At 41.1% G+C, this 10,454-nt stretch overlaps 2 protein-coding genes across 3 annotated transcripts; one reads left to right on the plus strand and one right to left on the minus strand.

Moving 5' to 3' along the window:
- Positions 1–6,035: 6,035 nt before the first annotated feature.
- On the plus strand, positions 6,036–7,503 carry LOC107278559 (uncharacterized). The gene has a single exon (XM_066308076.1). The coding sequence runs from the start codon at positions 6,143–6,145 to the stop codon at positions 6,713–6,715; it is 573 nt and encodes a 190-aa protein (XP_066164173.1). The 5' UTR covers positions 6,036–6,142; the 3' UTR covers positions 6,716–7,503.
- A 132-nt stretch (positions 7,504–7,635) lies between these two features.
- LOC4328802 (protein NONRESPONDING TO OXYLIPINS 2, mitochondrial) lies at positions 7,636–10,377 on the minus strand. Of its 2 annotated transcripts, none has more exons than XM_015768268.3 (3): positions 10,240–10,377; positions 10,039–10,160; positions 7,636–7,954 (listed from the first exon to the last, which is right to left on the minus strand). In XM_015768268.3, the coding sequence occupies exons 1-3, from the start codon at positions 10,347–10,349 to the stop codon at positions 7,929–7,931; spliced, it is 258 nt and encodes an 85-aa protein (XP_015623754.1). In that variant the 5' UTR covers positions 10,350–10,377; the 3' UTR covers positions 7,636–7,928. The 2 variants fall into 2 exon arrangements, with proteins under 2 accessions (XP_015623754.1, XP_015623755.1); XM_015768269.3 differs by having other exon boundaries at positions 9,973–10,160.
- Positions 10,378–10,454: the final 77 nt, after the last annotated feature.

Here is a 10,454-nt window from a genome sequence, read left to right on the forward strand (position 1 = left end):
ACCTCAATCTCGCATATATCTTAGTACCAACGATCCCCATACTATACAAATACCGGAATCGCGACATTAAACGTCGACAATTACAAAGTTAAGGAATAGATTTATTTGATTTATATACTCCATTAAAAAGTAGTAATGGTGATGAGTGGTGAATCTGCCACTATTCACCACTGGAGTAACTCCATACCTTTTAGAATGGAGAAATGATTATGTGAGGCCTGAGAACCAGACAATCACCAACTCTTTTTTCTGAAAGAGAAAAATGGTAGAGTGGAGCCAAAAGGCCCACACGTCAATAACAAATTTATCAAATTAAGATATGATGTATATGAAAAATAACGGTAATAACGGGTTAGTAATAATTTTCACTGATCAAGATCCTGTTGCAACACGGGAGCAATATGCTAGTTTCTAAAGGAATTTCTACATAAAAAAATATTTGTAAAGCACATACTCTCTCCATCCATAAAAGTTACACCTATTTCACATTTGAGTTTTTCTAAATAAGCTGTTCCTATTTATAGTCTTTATGCATTCAAGACTTAAATGAAGAGATAAATTAAATGTTTTATTAGAACCCAAGAAGTCATCTAAACACTTATTGGTTGCATGTTTGCATTCACTCCTTGATTTTGTAACATCTAAGATAATTTAATTTCTCCTTGGTTTTGGTGTCAAAAGTAATATGTGTAACTTTTGTGTATGGAGGGAGTATTATTTAGCTGTCTCAGAAACGTGCTCAAGGTGAATGAATGAGTAGCAATATCCAAACTCACTTTAAGCTCAGTCTAAGTATTGAGCTGGAGTGAAGGAGTGACTATTATCCAATCCAAGATAAGTAGTTGAGGAGCAGTCGTATGTGGAGCAATTAATTAGTTAGCAGATGAAGCAGTCCCTTATTATTTAAGGACCAGGCATGGAACAAACGATCGAAGAATCTTCTTGTTCCTAATCTTAATTAAGCTGAATTTCGCATGCCTTGTGTGCTGATTTCTTGTGCTGCTGAAGCAATCCCCAGTTGTCCTGCAGGGAGATAAGGATCCACAGTTAATATTAATCCCCCATAAATGGTTGATGGCAATGTAGAACTGATCTTTTTGTTCCAACATCTAGCCAAAATTTATGCGATATAGCTGACCTGATCCTGATCTAATTAATGATTTTGTTCCAAGAAACCATCAGTTTAACTTCTGGTCTTCTTCATTCTCGCAGAGCACTTGCCTGCCTTTTTCTTCTTTTTCTGCCATGATATCAGTCATCAGTTTGACCTTGCAAATTTTATCAAGAACAGTAGCCACAGTACTACAGCCTAAAAGATTCGGAGAAAGTTTGCTGCCTGCTGCCGTTTGTTGCCCGTTTTTCTCTGACACGCAGCCGTAGCAGAACGGGTGTTCATGGACTTGACTTTGGACTCCCCGGCTAACTAGGGCTCACATTGTCTGACTGACTCGTACTACCACCATATGCTGGGCACACCTTACTAACTCCTCTCAGTCATGTGTACTGGCAAATTAAACTGCACATTAATTAGTTAAAGCACTGAGTAATATCTGGTTAATTTCCATGTTGTAGTATTACTGGTTAATTTTTATGCTATAGTTTATTTTTATCATGTTCTTTTGTGCTTAACAGATGAATAGATGAACGCGTACGCTTTTCGAACTTCTAAACTAAACGATATGATTTTTCATAAAAGAAAAACTTTCTATATAAGAACTTCGTATAAAGCTATGTTAAGTAGTATGTTTTTAACTCTTTAATAGTTAATCCATCCATTTGTCCCCTCCCCTCCAATAATTACCACAATTCATTGGGTCATTCAACACAAATGCATCACTGCTTTCACTTTCAAAATTCATGCCTTGTATTGATGTGCATACCGATATACCATCATTAAAATCTATATACTTCATTCTCCTTCTTGCTTCTGGCCAGCTGCTACTACTGGCTGCTATAGCTTCACCTTGCACAGTTCTCATGAGACAGACCTGCATGTCTTGCTGCATGCTTAGAGAGATGGATCGATATATATATAATTATGCCCTAAAGATATATTGAGAAACCTTTTCACCACTCTATATATGTGCAGCTAATTAAGCTTCATGGAACAGGGGGGCGATGGAAAATTAGCAGTCAATGAATCGATGGGGAAACTAGTTTTTTTTTTTAATAGGGGACATTTCATGAAGCAATGAAATACATCCGGCCTCTGCATTGATTAGGGATATAAGAACACTAAAAAAAGGGGTAAAAACACCTATGACACTGTGAACATATCATGACAATTATGACAACTTGCCCTCTTAAAGCTGGACAAAATAAAAGACCAAGAACTACTCCAAATCATAGCTGAATTTCCATCCAAGTTTGAAACGACACCTCCATTAATGAAGAGTCGACAAACAAATTAACGTCAAACAAACCATTAGGATTTTCACCCCTCAGAATCAAACGCACTGAGAGCTGTTTTTGTGCCCGGCGAAACGAGCTTGGGGCGGTGCGCACCGTCCGATCTTTTTTATGCGGCTCAGCATCGAGGCTCCGTGTCGCAGAGACCGGTGGGCCTCACATGATGGACGGCCCATAGTCTGAAAGCGACTCACGCTTGCTGCATAAGCAGGCCGGCCCGAATTATACAGTCCCGGCCCAACTATTATGGGCCTCATGTTTCGCCACAAAGTCCAGTTCAGTTCTAACGTTATGGGCCGACACAGCATCCCGTTTCGGCCCAAACTTCCGTATCCTTAGGGAGTGTTTGAGGAGAAGGGGATTGAGGAGATTGGGAAGATACGCAAAACGAGGTGAGCCATTAGCTCATGATTAATTGAGTATTAAATATTTTAAATTCTAAAAATGGATTAATATGATTTTTTAAAGCAACTTTCCTATTGAATTTTTTTGCAAAAAACGCACCGTTTAGTAGTTTGAAAAGCGTGCGCGCGGAAAACGAGACACAATCTCTCCTATCTCCACCTAACGAACAGAGCCTTAGTCTTCCTCAACCGATGCGCCGACGGCTCCCTGTGTGTGCGCTCCCCTTCCTTCTTCCATGATTCCCCCAAATATGGGGGCTTCGCTGTTTTGACACTCCGAGTGATGATAACTGGGCCCATCTATGTGTGTGTATGAAATATGGGTCCAGTGTCATTATAGCAAAGGTTAATATTTATAGTGTCATAATTGCAAATCCCCCTTCCACATCTGGCCTGCAAGGATGCCGGAAGATTCAGAGAATGCAACCATGATATCGATTTCTCGAGTATATTGGTCTATTTGTCAGCTTCTTTTGCGTCAGTTTTTGTGGTTCAGTGATGTACAGTATGAAATTTGCGAGGAATGAGGTATCCCCCCTGTTCTGTAGGTAGGTACAGATGAACACTGTTCTCAAGACAACGGTACAGGTCCCCATCTATTGGTGGTTAGGGCTGATTATAAACCATAATGTTTTATTAGCGAATTAAAAGTCTTCCTGAAAAAGAAACTATATTAAAACACATCTAAATCAACTTCAAAATTGAGCTTCAAAATTCAAATTTTGGTATTGACTTATAAGCCGTAGGGCGAATGATGAGACCCACACCCATAGTATGAACACAAAGTCATCACTTATCAAGGCTCCGATGAATCTATCTCAGCTCTGCAGAGGTCACACCTCGGTCGACAGCCATTCTCATCAAGCTATTGATTACTCCACCGGTAATAACGGTTTGGATAAGATTTGGTCCAATCCTTAAAATTCCGACCATCTCAAAAACTTAGTTAATTTAAAAACAAAAGAAAATGTATAAGTAGATTTTTCTTGAAAATTACTATATCAAAACTTCAGATTTTGCAAACTTATTTTAATATAAAATTGATGGTCGGAGTTTCAGAAGTTTAACCAAGTTCTAAGCATCAAATTATTTATAATTAGAGGATTTGTTTTTCGAATTGTTAATTAAGGTTACATTTACCAAGCTGATAAGGCCAACGTACATCCTCATAAACAAGGCTAATAAGCTGATAATTAAGATCAAGCATTGGCATGACAAGTTCAGATGATCACTTATCACTGCTTTTAGTTACCTCTCCTTTTCCAAACTCGTGTTGATTTGCCTGCATGCTTGCCAGTATCAGCTTCCAAAGCTTAACATCTGTTCTTCTTTTCCTTGCACAAACACTGGTTAATTGGCATGAAATCGTTGGTCGTCCGTGACCATGAAAATGACATTGATGCAGTCGTCGTCGTCATAATAGTACGCTAATGATGAAGATCACATCATCGATCACCTGGTCTGAATAACTTCCACGTGATTATACAATCCTAATCACCAATATCACCATTAACTCTGTCGCTTCAGGGTTTATTTGACGCTTCAACTTTTTTTTGTAGTTAGTCAATAGTAATCAGCGATGGTTATTAATCACCACACACAAAAAGTTGTGATAAGTCATGAGAAAAAATATCAAGGGAGATCAAGGGGCTAGCTAGGTAGCTATAGCTGATGATAAGGTCATGGCTAACGTAACTGTGATCACCTAACGCTCTTATACGAATTAGTACATATCTTCTCACCTCAGTATGAGTATAATTATACTCATACTGAATTTCATACTCAAACAGTGGTGGTCGATGAGATCGATGGTTCTAGTCCTTTAGACGACTGAATTCTCGATTTTAGTTATACGTATATCACCACGTACACGTGATATACTGATATATCTGCAAAAGTGTCCCTTAATTAACATATATAACCAATTTTCGTCTATTTGTGGACTTAGTAAAGATTTAAAAGAGCCTTAATAATTTGCATACCAAGTAGTATTAAAATTACTCGACAGTATTAAACACGAGAATACAGCGTCTGTAGGTACCAATGAACCACTAGATAGCAACTTGGGAGTTTATTTTTTTTTTCTATGCAAAGCCTTCTTCAGTTAATCCCTTTCACAATAGAATTGAAAGAAGAGATTTAATTTGTTCCACATCTATTGATACGAAAAATTAATCCCCTCTAACACATTTATTAACATAACACATTCAGTCTTTTCTTCTTTTGCGTGCTCCATCTCTTTGTAGCGACCGGTGGCGGCTGCGCCCGGAGGTGGCAGCGGTAGCAGCGGCTACGCCCAGAGCCGGCGGTGGCTGCACCCGGAGGAGGCGGCGACGGCGGCAGGCGCAGCACCCGGAGGCGGTGGCGACGGCGGCGGTGGCTGCACCAATCCCTCCCTCCCTCCCCATTCTTCTTTGTTCTTCGTTTCATCTCCGAGCGGTGACTACATCCAGAGATCCAATCTTCTCTTCCAAGTGTGTTCAGTACACTTATCATGTGAGACAATATTTATTTTGTTCTAGTGATGTACTATTTATCTGTGATTCATGTCATTTTTTTTAAAACCGCTAAATAGCTTAGCTGCAGCTATAGCTGGCTATAGTTGATGAAAACCATAGCCGCTAAAGGGTTTAGCCGGAGATTTAAATCATTGACACACCTATTAAGATGCAATATCAATCCCCTCTAACCCTTTTATTAACTGAACAATCCCTAACGAAATTTAATTCAACCTCTACATTTTTAGATAAATGAAATACATTTCGGCCTTTTTTTTTCTAAGAAGCTAGATTCAAACCAGCCTCATACTGTCATCCATATAACTGGGTTTGCAACAAGCTACTCGAACCTTATCTAAAATACTTAGATACACCTACAACTATGATTAGTACGTCATCACATACGTGAGACACTAAAATAAACTCATGCAAGCATGCTACTCGTGTCACCAATCATGAGACCACACCACACAATAGTGCACACAAAGCTTTAATTTGATGATAAGTACGGCGTAATAATTAGTTAAGCTGATAAGCACGCAGCGAGCACCTTGTCCACAAACTTTAATCTCTGCTCGTATCAAACAATCAAATCCTGCGTGCTGCTGCTGCTTACCCGGCGAATCTGCTCCTCAATTTTGATCACAAGATCTGATCTGATTCATGTCACTGTCCATGCTCCCTTTGATTCTTCTTCTTCTTCTTCTTGCCTACACACAAAAGCTCTATAAATTAGCTCCCATGGCGTAGTAGCTAGTAGGGTGTATAGCTACTAAGCTAGTAATTAAGCTAAGCAACACACACAGAAATCAGCAGCAAGCTAAGCTGTCCATGGCTCCCAATGGAGAAGCTTCGTCGGCGGTGGTGGCCGCCGTGGCGCCGTTCTTGGCGACGTTCATCGGCAACCACCACCTCGGGCACGGCGGCGACGGCCATGGCCACAAGGAGATGGAGCTGCTGGCGACGACGACCGGCGGCGGCGGCGGCGGCGGCGGCGAGAGCATCCCGGCGGAGGAGCAGCAGCAGGTGGTGGAGGAGGCGGAGTGCGAGTGCTGCGGCATGTCGGAGGAGTGCACGGCGGCGTACGCCGGGGCGGTGCGGCGGCGGTTCTCGGGGCGGTGGGTGTGCGGGCTGTGCGCGGAGGCGGTGGCGGAGGAGGCCAGGAAGAAGAAGGGCGGCGAGCGGGAGGCGGCGCTGGCGGCGCACATGGGCGTGTGCAGGCGCTTCAACGGCTTCGGGAGGACGCACCCGGCGCTCTTCCAGGCCGACGCCATGAGACACATCCTCAGGAAGCTCTCCGCCGCCGCCGCCCCTGGATCGCCCAAGCCGACCAACACTAGCCGCAGACACTTGACGACGGCAGAGGGGGCCATCAAATCCACCGGCGGCATGCTCATCAGCTAGCTTAATTAATGTATGACGCCGTTGACTTTTCAACCAACGTTTGACCATTCGTTTTATTTCAATTTTGTGTACAAATATAAAAATATTTATGTCATGCTTAAAGAACATTTGATGACGAATCAAGTTATAATAAAATAAATGATAATTACATAAATTTTTTGAATAAGACGAATGGTCAAACGTTGGACAAAAAATCAACGGCGTCATATATTAAAATATGGAGGTAGTATATAGCTACTTCCTCCATTTCACAAACGTAACTAATTCTAGCATTTCCAACATTCATATTGATGTTAATGAATTTAGACATGTATATCTATCAAGATTCATTAATATCAATATGAATGTGGGAAATGCTAGAATGACTTACATTTGTGAAACGTAGAAAGTAGTTCAAGTTGCATAATTTCCAAAAAAAAAAAAAGAAACTGAAGTTGCATGGACAAGTGTACAACAAGCTATAGCTGATGCTTTTGTGGTGGCTAATTAAGCTTGTATGTTAGCTTTGACCAATGAAGAGTGCTTATAAGTTAAAAGACATTATATAGGCAGCTCATATTGTTTAACTATATAGGCAATGTTGCATTGCATGTATATATGTTTATACCTTTGACTTTTATTATGGGCTTTTGTTGCTCTTTTAGCTTGAGCTTAATGAGTGTAACAGGCTCCACATCGTCCAACTACATGCTGCGCATCTTCATGTAAATATACAGCTAATAATAATCTATCTAATTGTACTTGTCCACCAAGAATTCGATAAATAAAGTAAACGGGTGATTCTAATACACTTGGTAATCTGCAATTCCTGTGAATTACTAAACTCCATATGGTGTCTCATGTAGCCGCGGCAATTGAAGTTTTCAGAGAGGTATATCAAACATATATTTGTATGCCAAAGTACGACAGAAACTACAATGTATGAACACAGACTAATATAAAGTTTAGCTCTGATATGGATGAAACAGGCAGCAGTTGACCCAATTCAACCAGATTCTTTACAAAAGAAAACCATGTTGAGTGGACGCTTTAACTCAAACGAAATGCAAAAAATACCAATTGCTTCCAGGTAAGATGTGGTCATAGGCACATATTATCATATTTGTGGATGTCCCTGAATACAGCAGTCCACACTAATTAAACCGATTATTGAAGGAAAACAAAAGGCTTAGAAAGTCTGCCGCGCGCGGCAGCACCGGAGTGTCGTCTTTCGTTATCGAGGCACGCTGAGACCCGTCTCTGCAAGACATCCAGGAGATCATCAGTTTCAGGTTGTCCTGCAGCAAAAACATCTACATACATCTGCACCAAAGATGGGGTATTACAGGTATGGAGAAGTTGCTTATGTGTTGGCGCAAAAAAACAGAAAAAAAAATTCAGCACTGATGAACTTCGTAATATAAAATCATTGAAGGGGGTGTTTGCTTTGCTTTGGTATTGTAAAACAAACCAAATATTGATAACACCAATACTTGGTGGTTGCTTTGTTTGGCACCAACATTTGGTACAGTGTAATAACACCCTTGAAATTTGGTGGTGCCAAAATGAATGCACTCCAAGGGCAAGGAAATTGCTAGAATATTAGCTATAGTTCGAAACAGGCTTTCTAAGTTTTAGCAATACCAAATTCTGGCTTGGCTTGCTGGAGGCATGAACTAAACAAGCATCACGGATTCATGGTAAAATTGGAGACATGAACCAAAACTCTAGAATGCCTTGCAGGAGGCAAGGACACGACAAACAGTGTCGAAAAAGACACGTCTGTATTGAAATTATTATAGGCAGTATGAAACCAATTTCATGAAATCCAAAAAAAAAAAGTGAATGCTACAATTAATGACAATATGGATCCAAACTGTCCAACAGACCAAAATAAATTCCATTCCCAGATTGAATAATGCATTGTAAACTTCAGTTGAGCAGAAAAAGTTCACTAAATGACTTTGGCACCTCTAATGGACGGTATATGTTTTGGAGCAGGATTTCATTGCAATGCTATTGATTATTCCTTTTCTGGTGGGGAATGTTATTGATCATTCTTTTTCTGAAGAGTAATGCTATTGATTATTCTACTGGATCTTGCCTTTAGCTTGGCACAATGTTCATTAAGCCCTCTGTGTGTAATCCCCCCCCCCCCACCCAACCAAAAAAAAAAAGGGGAAACAGAAGGCCGCAAATTTTGCATTTGATAACCTGAAAAGTTTGAGCATTAATATTTTATTAAACTATTCAGTTATGGTAAATGAAAAGATTTTACGTTACATTTTTCATGAAACTTAATTTGAAATTAGTTTACAACTTGTTTTTTCAATAAATATCTTGATAAAAATAATGTTGAAAAATTGAATAGTAGCAGCCAACAATGTGAAGCATTTTGAAAGAGATAGTAAGAAGTAGAACTGCTTTAGATCTCATAGTGTAGCAGTAGCAGTAGACTAGCACTACAGTACAAGTACAAAACATTTTCCCCAAAGTTATGGATACGGTGGAATATTGTGCATGTGGTATTTCCTGTTCAACAACAGAAAATATATATATATATTAACTGGATGTTAGGCACCCTATTAAGAAGCAAAACTGACTATCAAATAACATGCTTATGTATCCTAACAATTTGCTCTCTTGTTTGATGTTTCCCATATGGAAAATAGAGAACACTGAGTACCTTAACTAACCAAATGAGAGTATTCAGAACAAGTTGCCATTTCTGGGAAAAAAAGTGGCATTTCAATGTAATATTCTTATATTCATGGGATGTTAATGTATTTATTTCCAATATGCCTTAAGGATGGATACACTGCACTGTCCAACAAAGTGTTGGTACAATCGATCTAGTGGTGGCCTTAATGGTCTTTCAAACAGAAAACCAATTATGTCCTGCAGACACAGAATGACAGCATAAAGAGCATGAACAATACTCCTACAAGTTCTTATCATCCCAGCATTTCTTATCTAGTGTGACCCTGTCAGTTTCCACCATATTTCATAGTAATTCCGTTGCCAATTTACAATGTCGTTTGGTTTGCAGAAGCAGTGGAGCACTGAGAGAACTTTGCTTTCAACAAACCAGACCCAGGGATAGACATTTAATCCCATATCCAACAGTTACTCGGGATCAACGAATTTGATTTTATTGATGACTAAAACTAAGCATATTCCGACAACAATTACATCAGCCCAGCCGAATCTAGGCACAAGATGAACTAGAACAAACAAGGCAAATCAAAGCAAAGCAACCGGGTGCGGTCACAACTCACATGCAGGATGCAAAGATTAGATTTGATATCAGACTCAGACTCCCGGGAAGGAGCTGCAGAGCGTACCCTGCGACACGGCCCGCGCCACCTCCGCCCCGAGCCGCGACGTCAGCCGCGCCTCCGCCACCGCGCTGTGCAGCGGCTGCAGCGACCTCGCGAGCCCCACCAGCCGCCCCACGGACGCCGCCCTGCACCACACACAAGATTTCAATCTCCGCGAAGGGGAAAGAAAAAAATGAGCGAGGGGTTCAGCCCTGCCCGCTTTACCTGGTGACGGGAGCGACGGCTCGGGGCAGCGAGGCCGCCGGGCTCCGTCCCGCGGCGGAGCGGAGGAACGCGGCGGCGGGGCGGGAGAAGGAGCGGAGGCGCGACGCCATGGCCGGAGAGGGGAGAGAAGAGAGAGACGAGGGTTTTAGGGTTCTCGTGGACTCTCCAATTTGAGGAGAGCCCAGTTTATTATTGGGCCTCACTCTATTAGATTC

Source organism: Oryza sativa, chromosome 2 (genome assembly GCF_034140825.1).
Source record: "Oryza sativa Japonica Group chromosome 2, ASM3414082v1".
NCBI lineage: Eukaryota > Viridiplantae > Streptophyta > Magnoliopsida > Poales > Poaceae > Oryza > Oryza sativa.

Bases quoted from the DNA above. Each gene is read 5' to 3' on its own strand.
- LOC107278559 (XM_066308076.1), top strand. From the start codon at position 6,143: ATGGCTCCCAATGGAGAAGCTTCGTCGGCGGTGGTGGCCGCCGTGGCG.
- LOC4328802 (XM_015768269.3), bottom strand. From the start codon at position 10,349: ATGGCGTCGCGCCTCCGCTCCTTCTCCCGCCCCGCCGCCGCGTTCCTC. The intron at 10,161-10,239 runs GTAAAGCGGGCA...TGTGTGGTGCAG, and splicing joins GCCGTCGCTCCCGTCACCAG to GGCGGCGTCCGTGGGGCGGC.